Source organism: Fonsecaea monophora (genome assembly GCF_001642475.1).
Source record: "Fonsecaea monophora strain CBS 269.37 chromosome Unknown Scaff7, whole genome shotgun sequence".
Taxonomy (NCBI): domain Eukaryota; kingdom Fungi; phylum Ascomycota; class Eurotiomycetes; order Chaetothyriales; family Herpotrichiellaceae; genus Fonsecaea; species Fonsecaea monophora.
Window position 1 is genome coordinate 118,177 of NW_019173938.1, and position 12,465 is coordinate 130,641.

Below are 12,465 nucleotides of genomic sequence, written 5' to 3' on the forward strand. Positions count from 1 at the left end.
TTTTTTTCTTCTTCCTCTTCTCCTCTCTCTAAGTAACCGCACCAGGCGCAAGAAAGTCCGATGCTCGGGTGAAAGACCCTCGTGCTCTTTCTGCGCACGACTTGGGCAGGACTGTCACTATCTACGCGAGACTACGCTGGATGGAAGGGATCCGATGTCCCACGGAGGCGGATCCGCCAGCCGATTAGAAGTATGCGAATGCTCCGGACGAAGGTCTCTTCTGTTGGGACAGTGTTGATTGAATTCATCGAGGAACAGGAAGATCTTATCGCTCGAGTCGCGTCTCTGGAAACGAAGCTGGCTCAGCTCAGTCAATTAAATGCGTACGTGTTTCCTTTTGTTTGCCTTTTTTTTCCCCCCCGGTGAAACTGATTTTTCAGACTTATCCCTACTTTGACCAACGCGTCGGGGCAATCGAAATTGCTTGACGGGGGCTCCGTGACAGCATTGAACGATACGGGTACTTGGAGTGACAGATCGTTACATTCACCCTCTGTGGGCAGCACTAGCCCTCAGTCCGTACAGCGGCGGTATGGCATCTTTGATCCCGATCATGTACAAGTGAACTGACCTGTCTGCTAAAGCTCCTTCCAAGAGTTGCCACCAATATCTGTGCTCGAAAACGCTTGCAATACCTTCTTCCAGTACTGCCACAATCAACCATACACATTTTTCCACGAAGGAAACTTCCGAGAACGATTGCAACAAGGGACGTGGCCCAACTACTTACTCTTTGCATTCTTAGCATCTGCTCTGCGTTACTCAACAGACCCATGGTTTGAGGGGAAGCATGGTGATGCCTTGGAAGAATATGCGGCAGCTTCGTGGAGGCTTATTGTCGGTTGCGGCTGTGCTGTCGAAGAGGGCGCCGACACTGCGGTCGTGCAAGCCATCTCACTTCTTGCCGTCATCGATTCTGCCGGTAAGCTGTGTCGAATCCCCGATCTCAGTTCATTTACTAAGACCTTGATAGCTGGGAGAAGACGGGCGGCATGGGTCAAGATCGGTTTGGCAGTTCGAATCAGTCAAGACCTTCACCTCATGATGGACCCAGCTACCAGTCTGCCGGAGACGGTAAGAGAAGAGCGCCGACGATTGTTTTGGTCGATTTACCTTCTGGACCGATTTGTTTCGTGCTCAAAACAACGACCTCCAGCCATCTTAGACTCGGACTGTCAAGTACAACTCCCTTGTGACGAGCTCGATTTCCGTCAAGGCATCGCGCAAAAGACCGAGACGCTCACCAATCTGGGCACTGGGGCTAGCAGTGGCCACCCGGCGTATAGACCAGGCCAGTTTGCGCTACTTGTTCTGATGGCTTGCGTTTTGGGTCGGTGTGCAAGGTACATGCTTGACAACCGCGATTTTGCAGAGGAGCGAGCTCCGTTCAATCCACAATCGGACTATGTGACCATATCGTCGATCCTCCTCTACTACGAGTCATTCATCGATTCTGGCAGAGCGGTGGAAGAGATCGTCCGACTAGGTATGCTCAAGCAAGACGGCGTGGTTGACCAGCAGATGGTCGGACACATGATTCTGGCACGGGTCCTATTTCACCTGTGCCACTGCTTACTGAATCATCCATTTCTCCTCCGGCAGCGGGTGAATGCGACACAAGAAAAGACGCCGACAACTTGGTTGGCGAGGTCGCTGGAGGTGGGACTCGAGCATGCCGGGCGCTTGACGAGAGTCTTTCGGGACGCAAAGGACACGGGCTGTACCGTGGCAACTTCATTCTATGGATATTGCCTACTGGTTGCGGGCACGATACACGCTCTATACACGCACTCGCAGGATGCGGAGCTGCAGCAAGAGTCCATGGGCTATTTGATCTCCGACATTGCCTATCTGGACGATATTGCACGATACTGGAAGAACACGAAACTGATCGTAAGTCCCCTTGCCCTCGTCCTTTATGCGCTGCCACTCACACAAACCTATAAAGGCATCTGGACTCAGAACGTTCTGGGGCCACAGCGCGAGGTTCAGCAGCCTTCTTGACCCAAAACCTTCGCCGTCGACGTTCAGTATTCTAGATCTTGAGATTCTGTGGACGTCGGTCGACTACGGAATCATGTCCGACCCCGACAAGTCCCTGTCACAGAGCGTCTGTGCCTCGGACGCGTCGCCGCTTGGATGGGGAATGTCGCCGTGGAAAGACGACAACGACCTCGTCGACCACATCTCGGACGCCGACGACAACCCGTTCCTGCACAGTTTGGCCATCGTGAACAGCCCGCTCGACCACGCCACTGGGACTCGGACGCCCGGGCAACATCGCATGTCGCTCAGCAGCATCCAGCCGTTTCTGCAGCTCAACTCGGTCTTTGGGACCCCCAATTTTGGATTGGAATCCCCCAAAGTCAACGAACCTGCGATCAATATTGAAAGCGACCACGCATTGGCCTTTGGGTTGACGCGGGCACGGTCTTTGTCATGAGCGTGGTCGGGGATGTTGGTGGCACCGGACTTATCCACCTTGCGGGGGTTGAAGATCTGGATGCCCAGTGTATCTGTATTTCGCATGGGGAGGTGATCCATTCCATAGGACATTTTGTTACGGGAGTTAATATCTCCAAGGAACGGGCTTTTGTGATGGAAACTTGTCTCTATCATCCAGACAGGACCATTTGCTTCACCCTGTCCAAGGATAGCTGCTACAGTATCGTCTCTACAACAAGGGTAATAAAATCCCAAAGGGCTAGTTAATATGTTTCGCAATTGCTGTCAATGGACAAGTAAACTCCTCGTGAAGAATTGCAAGGCTAGAAGATCTCCCTGACCTTGAGCTTCCGTGCCGCAATCCTCTTTTCCTCCTCCTCGCTCAACACAAAGGAGTAGAATTTCTTCTCCAGCCCCTCGCTCGTGATGTAGGGACTCAGGTCCCCGTCTTCCCTCATTTGATTCTTGGTGAAGCCCAGGCCCATGAACGCCCACATGTTCTGCTTGTTTTGGTACTTGATCTCGTAGTCTTCGAAGCGCGGAGAGCTCGTCATCTCGCAGTAGTGCAGGGAGCTGCCGGGCCAGACCGAGTTGACCCTCCCGGTCTCGTTGTTCTTGTACCAGCTGCGGCAGGTGGTCTCGGCCCAGCAGGTCCCCGAGATCCACGCCTGCGCGTGCTCGTTGAAGGCGTCGGTGACATCCTGCCTCGGGGTGAGGGAGTGGAGATGATCCCTCTGCATCTTCTGAATCACCTGCACGATGTACTGTCCCACGGACTGCAGAGGTCCCATGACCGATCCGTTCGACACGGGAAACGTCGGGCCCTGAAACACAAAGTAGTTTGGCATGTCAGGCACGGCGAGGCCGAGATAGCCCTCGGGAATGGTCTTCCATTTCTCTTGGAGCGAGACGCCGTTGCGGCCGATGACGGGGTACTTGGGCTTGTAACTAACATCAAATCCGGTGGCACAGATGATGGTATCGACCTCGACCTCGGTGCCGTTGGCCCCAATGACACTCGTTGGCGTGACCTTTGTAACGGCGCAGCGATGCAACGTCACGTTGGGCTCCTGGATCGCCTTCATGTAGGGATTGCCGGGCGTAAGACGTCGACAGCCGGGCGAGAAGGTTGGGATCAGCTGTTCGTAGATGTCGTCCCGATGGATGTGTTCCCGCATACGTTTCGTGAAATAGTCTCGGACGATCTTGGCCTCTGCGCTCGATGTCATCATGGCTTTGAGGCCCATGGCGGTATTCAGTTTTCCCTCGATGGTCTTTGCTTGATTGATGAGTGCAGCATTGTCATGTTTAAATCTCTCTCTTTCGTCAGCCGTATCTGTCCATGGGGTCAGCCAGTCAATTCAGCCTCGATGTAATTTGACCTTGGACGAAAAGAAAAGGGGTGACTGACAATCGAAGTTGTCCCCTGAATGATCGGCAATCTCAGCAAACCACACAGGTGTCCTGACGAAGACGTCCATAGATTTCACATGTGGCTGTAGCGTCGGCACGACCTGAATACTCGTAGCACCAGATCCGATCACCGCCACTCGGTCGTGCTTCCAGAGGGATGCGCCATACTCATCAGGCCATCTGGCGGTATGCAACAACCTGCCCTTGAAGTCCTTCAGGCCTTGTACTTCCTCGGGCAACTTCCACGAGTTCAATAGGCCATTAGCTGCGACCAATATGTCACAGGTCTCTTCAATTGTTTCGTCCGTGTCGTAGTTGTGAATCGTCACATGCCATTTCCCCTCGTCTTCGTTCCACTTTGCCGCCCGGATGGCATGGTTGAACGTCATGTACTGGCGCAGCCCAAAACACTCGACTACCCGGGTCAGGTATCGAAAGATGTCATCTGAAGCACTCAGGTATTTTGGCCAATCGGCGTTGAGCGCAAACGCATATGTGTATGCATGGGATGGTACATCACAGGCACAGCCAGGGTACCGGTTCTGGACAACCCAGTCGTTAGCAATACGGTCGATGTATTCCTGAATGATAATCAACGACTCTTCTTCGTTACCTCAAGCCAAGTTCCACCTATATCACCATTTTTCTCATACACGACGTGCTCGACATTCTCGCAATGCTTTTGTAGCAGATATGCCATGAGGATGCCGCTGACCCCGGCACCAATGGTAAGCACCTTAACCTTTCGGTTCCCCGGATCGTCGAGCACAAAGTCCGGGACCGTGTAGCCATCTTTGGTATGACCAAGCCGATACCCATATTTTCCTCCTGGGCCATTCGGGTCAACAACCCCATTCACCGCACCATTGCCGTTGACCTCTGCCCCAGCTTTGTCCACATCAAAAACCATGGCTGTGGTAAGAAGTTAGAGTCGTGTCGATGGTATCGTGTCGTTGCACAAGCGAGGCTTGTCTTCCTTTAACTATAGATCTAATGTGGGATGTCTATCTGCATGCGGCAGTGCCAAAAAGGCATCTAAGTCAGGAAGAGCCGACCCATCGGAGTCAGAACGGGAAGGCCCTCGAATGAGTTGGACAAGGTTTTTGTCCAGTGAGGGAAATTATCCATTTTCTGACATGAACATATTGTGAAAGCCTTTGCAATAGGTTCAGAGAGATCAAGAAAGAAGAAGGAAAAAAAGAGTCAGGCACTCCTGACGCTATAGCTGGGGTCCATGTAAGTTCGATTTGTGGCACGTCTTGATACGCTATGAAACCACCTTGACGGGGGAAGAAGTCAATGTCCAAGCCTGGTCTATTCAAATGTCTTGCAAGAACGTCACACAGGCTCTCAAGCTGCAGCACCCCCGTCTACCGGCACGATTGCTCCCGTGATAAATGATGCTTCGTCGCTCAGCAGGAAGGCGATCAGGTTGGCGACTTCTTGGGCCTGCCCTTTCCTCTGCAGCGGTAGGCTGGAGTATGTGTTTGTCGTCTGGTTTGATGTTGAAGAAGGTGCTCCAGCGAGCAAGCTGTCAAGCATTGGCGTTTCAATGGGACCGCTAGAAAAGAAAAGTGTCAGTATCGTGTCTCTTGCACTCTGGGAATGTCGAGACTCACGGAGCAATGGCGTTGACCCTGATTCCCTGAGGGCCCATTTCTTTGGCGACCGTCTTCGTCAGTCCCACCACTCCATGCTTGGAGCAAACATACGCCCCTAAGCCTGGTCTCCCGGAGATCCCTGACAGCGAGGATGCGTTCACGATACTCGCTCCCCGCTTCATGACCCGAATTTGCGCTCGCACGCAATACATCAAGCCACTCAAATTGATGGCGATCATCTTGTCCCACGTCTCATTCTTCAGGTCGGCAATGTTGGTGAATCCCAGCTCGATGCCGGCGATGTTTGCAGAGGCGTCGAGACCGCCAAAATGCTCCACAGTCGAGGCGATCCATTTGTCCACCGCGTCGCTCGATGATACATCGAGCACAGTGCCGACAACCTCAACCCCCTGACTTTGTAGCTCGCTGACCACTTTGTTCAAAGCATCCTTCTGGATATCAGCCAATGCTAGTTTGGCTCCTCTCTCGGCGAGCAGTTTTGTGAGGGCTAATGCAATGCCAGATGCGGCACCCGTCACGGAGACTACTTTTCCTTTCAAAGACATTTTGCTGTAATTTACTAAGATTGCATGAAGACGTGGAACAGTGGTTGGGCGGGCTTTCCCCAGCCAGCCAGTATACACAGCAAGATTAAGTATTCGTCATATGGCCGGTAAATTGATGATCGAGGGGTGCCCGACACGGCTAGCACCCATCCTACCACGAACAAGAGACGGGTGGTGGTGATCGATCTATTTCCGCGAGCGGCATGCACCCGCTCACGTGCACAGTGGAATAGGTCTAGCAAGATCTTTTCAGGAACGGGGCTCAACCGAGGCCCTGTAAGCTAACGCATTATCTGAGTTGGACCTGAATCGTACTCTTATTTCTGAACCACACGTACAACATGGGCCACGACAGACCTTACATTGATGACAAAATATCGTCAAGGGGGTTTGAGGTTGTTATCATGGTGGAGAGGATGAAGATAGCGATGGATATTTTGAACGCTTGTGTGCAGTAGAGTTTGTCCGGTTGCAAAAGGCGAGTGCCGCTGGCGAAGAAACGATAATATGCCCTATTGAGATGTACACAAGCGCCATCTATGATCAACCGTCCGTAATACAGCAGGGATTTTACATCCTGGCCAGCGAGGCAAAGCTCTTGCTCCCCCGGACCTCCTCCAGCTTGACAACGTCCAAACACATCCCTAGCACATCCCTCGTGTCTCTGGGATCAATGACCCCGTCGTCCAACATCACGCCACTCGTCGTGTAGCACTCACTGTCGCGCTGGACGTCGTTGCGGAAGCGGTCGACCTCTTTCCGGATCTTGGCCATGTCGACTTTCCCTTTCCTCTTCGCGCTGGACACTTGGACGGTTTCCATCACTCCAGAAAGCTGGTCGGGCCCCATCACGCTGCACCGCCCCGTGGGCCAGGTGAAGATGAACCGCGGTCGATATGCGCGGCCGCACATGGCGTAGTTACCCGCTCCGTAAGAGGCGCCTAGGATGACAGAGATGTGCGGCACGGTCGAGCAGCTGACGGCCGAGACGAGCTGGGCGCCTTTCTTGATGATGCCGGCATGTTCGGCCTTGGTGCCGACCATGAAGCCGGTGACGTTGTGGAGGAAGATGATGGGTATGTTCCTGAGACAACCCAGTCGTGAGATGAGAAGCTCATGGAGCAATAGCGGACAGGGTTGGCGGGAGTTGGACTTACTGTTGGTTACATAGGCGGATAAACTGGGCGGCTTTTGACGCCTCGTCGGGATTGATGATGGGGGTTTGATTGGCTATGATACCTGCAGTGTGTCCTGTGCATCCAATACTCAGTATCCCACATGTGCAGGGCTTCTTTGGAGTGAGTCGAACTTCAAAGACGACATTCACGTCTTACCTGTAATACTTGCCCATGCAGTGATGATGTTCTTCCCGTAGGTGGGCTTGAAGTTAGATAGCCGGGAGTCGTCCACGATCCGTAGTAGTACTTCAGACATATCGAACGGCTTGCGGATGTCTGGGTTCACAATCGAGAAAATGTCGTCTGCTGAATATCGTGGCGGGAGGACCGGATTTTGAGCCAGCGATAAGGATCTGGGCCGCCTGTCGAGGGTGCCGACCCATTCCCTCGCTTTCTGTATGGCATCGAACCTGGAGATCGATCCCATCAGCATCTGAATACGACGGATAAACTTCCGTTCGTTGCACATCTTACTCGTCTGAGGCAATTTGGTCCGCGAGCCCAGTGACGGTACCGTGAACCCTTGCGCCGCCTAGATCTTCGGCGTCCACCGTCTCCCCCGTTGCCATCTTGACCAGAGGAGGTCCACCAAGGAACACTTGGGCTTGATCTTCGACGAAGATCGTGTAGTCGGAGAGGGCTGGATGATAGGCTCCACCAGCGGTCGAAGAGCCAAATACAATTGCACACGACGGGCGCCCACGTTGACTTCGCAGAGACAGGTCACGAAACAACTCCCCTCCTTTGTGGAAGACACGGAACTGTTGCGGCAAGAAAACACCGGCCTGTGGCACTTGAGTGTTAGCGTGGTCAGTCATAAAAGGTGCCACTTTGAAGCTCACCGATTGCACGAGCGATATCAGTGGCAGGTCATTTTCCAGCCCGATCTCCATGATACGGCTTTGCTTGACAACTAGGCAGGTAGACTCAGCCAACGATGGCCCCTTTCCTTCTCCATGGCGCAGGTTCGTCTCTCACCTGTAATCTCGTTCCAAGCACCACCACTCTGGGTCGGAATGTGTGACATTATCAAACATAGTGAGCCACTGCGAGGTTGAATCAGTCATTGAGAGTCGCTTAAGACCGGGTGACTCCGAACTTGACGCTGCCAATCCCTGCTATCAGGTTTGCGCAATGGTTGGAAGTCTCGACACCAACCCCTGCAAAGCTCCCCAGCTCCAAAAACGGCGACTCCGGATCAAGCAGCAGCGCGATTCTGTCACGAGCTACGCAGATAGCGCGTCAGCGGAAGACAATTGGCCACCCAACGTACTCGTAGGCAAGCTGTAAGCGGAATAATGAAAGGTTTACTAACAGAGTAATTGTCCGCGGTCATTGTGTCTGCGGAGGTTTTCATCGTCGCCTTCCCGGCTGACTTTCTCCAATATTGTTTCGAATCTCTCTAGAACGGGTTTCCAGTTTTCGGCATTTTGCTGGTACTGTGCAGCACTCAGGTCCAGCTTCGAGCGAATGACTGGGAACAGGGTTGTTTGCGGCGACATCTCGTTGTGTTGTGAGAGAACAGGGGATAGATTGTCGCTGATTGTACTTTGTGAGGGAAGATGCAAGTCCTAACCACGTACGTTACGTACCTCGGTTAAAAGATGCTGGATCAGGACAGCTGGGCGGGTCCGCTCTGGGGGCTCTCAATGGCTCGTCGCGGTCGGGGAGCCGTGCCCACCATAGAATCCCAAACCCAACCCGGAATGTATCAAACCGAGGTGAAGGTCGCGGGCCTGGGATTTCTAAATCACAACATATTCCAATTAATTAGTGGTAACAACATAGCATCTGCACGCTCAAACATAATCACCACCTCTAGATCAGAATCGACAAACATTTTCTATTGAAGGTCCCCAATTTGGGGGCTTGACTAGCTAATGCCGCCAATCCAAGCTCTGCTGAAACACCGTAATACGAGGTAGACCAGACAGTAGCCAAGATAATCTTCCATCTTCCAAATCTTCACAGACTTGAATGCCAACTTGGAAAATTCACATTCTTCTCCTGTAAACCTCTGAGACAGATGGAGTGGCTCGTCGATCACGTGCCCGACCTTCTTCTATGCCAAGACGGCCGTAAATAGCCGGTTGACTGGCCAATAGGAGTTGGCTTTTCCGCTACGGCCTCCTGAATGCCTAGCCTTGTACCACGACGTCCGATATTCGAGGCAGAAGCCACGACAACAAGGGTTGGCTAGCCGCGATGAGAGAGCCCGAAGGACGGTGCTCTAACTCTCCCTCTGACTGACCTCTGGACATGAAGTAACTCCTTTTGTAACACCGACCGCGCCAATGTCACTGGATGATTGATCCCGAGAAGTCTTGAATTCTTGTAGAAGCAGTTGTCTCGCGGCTGTCTTATCTAATATCTCTAGAGCTCTGATTTGTCTAATACCGAGAGTGACTCATCCATCGTCTGGTTAAAAGACTGCCAGAGCGTTAGGCGGAGAAGCCACACCACCCTTCACGTTCAACGGGGCACTCGTGACGAAAAAGGTCCAGCGCTTCAGACTCTGACATTTCTGTGCAAGAGCTTCAAGGTCCCACATCTCTCCAATCGGCATCCCCCACCATACTAGCAAGTAGTCATGTAGAGCTGGAGTCGGTTGTCAGTGAGCAGCCCTTTGAGACTAAGGGGTTGGATACTCACCATAACTCTTCGCGAACGGCTGCGTCTCAAAGGCGACCGCGTCTCCTGCTACGGCGGAAAAGTGGTTATCCCATAGCCACCGCACCATGTCTTCCGAAGCTTCAGTGCCGATTGTATTTGAGGACCGCATGAGCGCGTTTCGTTCCTCATCGTTAGCACACTTGTTGTAGGCCTGTATCAAACCCGTCCGCAGGATCAAGATGTCCCCGTGCTTCAGTTGGACATTTTCTTCCGCTAGAATCTGTTTTATCACCTCGAGCGATATGACCTGCGACGTTGCCGGTTTTATCTCGACTCCATTTCTTCCCGCCCACGACGCAAAGTCAACAAGAACTCCACGCCCGATGACACCTCCGCGCTCGCTCCAAGCTTTCCTTGTCAGAAGGCACATAGGCCATGAGAAGGTGTACACACTTACAGTGGATACTCAATTCTTCTGTCCCTAGAATATCATCGTGAAGGATTCCATTGTAGTGTTGTTTCGTCGTCGCATGGCCCCAATGCCCTGAGTCTTGTCAAGATCTGTCATTCAACTGGTGGAGGGATTGTGACTGACTAAAGCCATCCCACTGCGAACTCGACTGAGTGTTGAAATGCACAATGTCATCGAAGCAGCAAATTGGCATGTTATGCTCTTTGCCGACATCTTTGATCGAATGGTGGAATTTCTCTCGATAAAAGGGTGAAGGTGGGTTTTCCAGTCCCCAACTAGCAGCGTAGGAAATGAGAATTAGTGCATGCCCGATTTTCGTATACCCATTATCACCGTCGACGTACTTCAAAGCAACGCTCTCGCCTGTTCTGATCTCTTTAGACGCCTCCAGCACAACGCTTGGTGTGAGGATGTTCAGTGTCCCAACTTGATCCTTCACGCCGTCCTTATCGAAGATGCCCTAGTACCAATTCAGAGTCGAAGATCGCCAGCCAAGAGAGCGTGTACCGACCCATGCACAGCCCTTTGGAGTGCCCGGAACAGGGGGGAGTTGGTCAAAGGAAGGGAGAGCTCCAAGAGGCATGGTGAAGGCACTGCTGGCTTGCTTGATGTTTGATTGCTAAAGTGAGTATCGAGCTCTCGATCACTCGGTACTGCACAGATACACTACATCTAAGCACTGTGGGACATTATACGTGCAGGTCACCTGGTCACAAACTGACCATTGAAACGCCTGCGGAAAAGACATTGCCGACCGGACAGGGGTGACTGGCCGGTGCATGTCAACCGGGAGCGTCTCCAATCAGCCAATGGTCATGACATCCCCGTATAATTCTAGACAAATCAACATGTTGGATGTTTAGGTAAGACTGACCGGTAACGAGTCGGCTGCTGGAAGATTGAAGCCGAGGATAACTGACTCCTCAAGTTGGATAAATATGAAAGGGATGATTGAAGCGGCGAGCCTCATTCTGATGAAACAACAGGTAATTCCATCACACACGCTTGTCTTAACACCATCAAAAATCATTGTCGTTTTGGAATCTTTGTTCTGGCGCAACGCCCCACGGAAATGGCTGCCCAAAGCAAGATCAATGTCCAACCCCTCCATCCAACCTTCGCTGCCGAGGTCTCCGGAATCGACTTCAGCAAGCCAGTGCCCCCGGAGGTGATCTCCCAAGTTCAGGATGCCATCGACAAGTACGGTGTGCTTGTCTTTCGTAACGCAAATCTAGACGACGATGCCCACGTGGCATTCGCGCAGTCATTCGGGGAGCTCGAGCCCACCCCAGCTGCCAGCCTGGGCGTCAAAACCCGCCTGCCCAGTCCGTATATCGGGGACCTCTCCAACCTCGACCACGGTAACAACTTGAAGTTGTTCGAGGATAAGATGTCTCGTCTCTTCGCTAAGGGTAACGAGCTATGGCACGCCGATATGCAATACCACCCCCGACGGTGCAAATACTCGACCTTGCGCGCCGTGAAGCTCCCTCCCAAGGGAACCGGCGGTGAAACGCTCTACGCCGACTCTCGAGCAGCCTACGACGATCTCAGCCCGGAAATGAAGGACAAGATTGAAAACCTCGTTGCTTATTGCTCCCTTCTTCACAATCGACGAGTGGCGGCTCCGGAGCTATACAAGGGCGTCGACGTCTGGGACTGGCCTAACGCCAAGTACAAGCTGGTATACCCGCACGAGGGAACAGGACGGAAGAATCTCTACGTCACTAGTTATATGCACAAGATAGAGGGTATGTCACAGGAGGAGAGCGACAAGTTGCTTGACGAATTGAGAGCACATGCGACCCAAGACAAGTATGTGCACACAGTGTTTTGGGAAAACGATGGTGACATGGTCATGTGGGACAACACCGCAGTGCTGCACCGGGCAACCGATGGCTCGGGGTACATTGGGAAATACGTTCGAGATGTCCGTCGCACCAGCTGCTTCGACAGTGGAAAGTATGCGTGGGGCGAGAATGATCCCAACAACCCCTGGATCATCAAGCTGCCCAAGGACCCCCTCGCTGCTTCGGTGGCGTGAATGGATTGACACTGTAACTATCGTACGAATAATTGAACATCTCTCCCTTGGAACGTTTTTACAAAAATGATATCGTCTTGATTTGCGTGAGGAGGAGGACAATGAACAGGATACCGTGGATTATGGACGTTAC

General features: G+C 52.5%; 6 protein-coding genes across 6 annotated transcripts; 2 read left to right on the forward strand and 4 right to left on the reverse strand.

Annotated features, from left to right (window-relative positions):
- Positions 1-192: 192 nt before the first annotated feature.
- On the forward strand, positions 193-2,443 carry AYO21_01754 (hypothetical protein; the record flags this gene model as incomplete). Its single annotated transcript, XM_022651736.1, has 5 exons — positions 193-323; positions 381-530; positions 585-922; positions 974-1,893; positions 1,949-2,443. The coding sequence occupies 5 exons, from the start codon at positions 193-195 to the stop codon at positions 2,441-2,443; spliced, it is 2,034 nt and encodes a 677-aa protein (XP_022515854.1).
- A 325-nt stretch (positions 2,444-2,768) lies between these two features.
- Positions 2,769-4,768, reverse strand: AYO21_01755 (hypothetical protein; the record flags this gene model as incomplete). Its single annotated transcript, XM_022651737.1, has 3 exons — positions 2,769-3,781; positions 3,857-4,400; positions 4,472-4,768. 3 exons carry the CDS (start codon positions 4,766-4,768, stop codon positions 2,769-2,771), a joined length of 1,854 nt encoding a protein of 617 aa, XP_022515855.1.
- Positions 4,769-5,208: 440 nt separating this feature from the next.
- AYO21_01756 (hypothetical protein) lies at positions 5,209-6,025 on the reverse strand (the record flags this gene model as incomplete). The annotated part of the gene is made up of 2 exons (XM_022651738.1): positions 5,209-5,419; positions 5,478-6,025. 2 exons carry the CDS (start codon positions 6,023-6,025, stop codon positions 5,209-5,211), a joined length of 759 nt encoding a protein of 252 aa, XP_022515856.1.
- Positions 6,026-6,595: 570 nt separating this feature from the next.
- Positions 6,596-8,705, reverse strand: AYO21_01757 (hypothetical protein; the record flags this gene model as incomplete). The annotated part of the gene is made up of 8 exons (XM_022651739.1): positions 6,596-7,109; positions 7,183-7,276; positions 7,360-7,613; positions 7,678-7,988; positions 8,046-8,116; positions 8,182-8,249; positions 8,303-8,429; positions 8,519-8,705. 8 exons carry the CDS (start codon positions 8,703-8,705, stop codon positions 6,596-6,598), a joined length of 1,626 nt encoding a protein of 541 aa, XP_022515857.1.
- A 920-nt stretch (positions 8,706-9,625) lies between these two features.
- AYO21_01758 (hypothetical protein) lies at positions 9,626-10,871 on the reverse strand (the record flags this gene model as incomplete). The annotated part of the gene is made up of 5 exons (XM_022651740.1): positions 9,626-9,801; positions 9,856-10,224; positions 10,274-10,360; positions 10,412-10,748; positions 10,800-10,871. The coding sequence occupies 5 exons, from the start codon at positions 10,869-10,871 to the stop codon at positions 9,626-9,628; spliced, it is 1,041 nt and encodes a 346-aa protein (XP_022515858.1).
- Positions 10,872-11,360: 489 nt separating this feature from the next.
- Positions 11,361-12,332, forward strand: AYO21_01759 (hypothetical protein; the record flags this gene model as incomplete). The annotated part of the gene is made up of 1 exon (XM_022651741.1): positions 11,361-12,332. The coding sequence occupies one exon, from the start codon at positions 11,361-11,363 to the stop codon at positions 12,330-12,332; it is 972 nt and encodes a 323-aa protein (XP_022515859.1).
- Between the last annotated feature and the right edge of the window lie 133 nt (positions 12,333-12,465).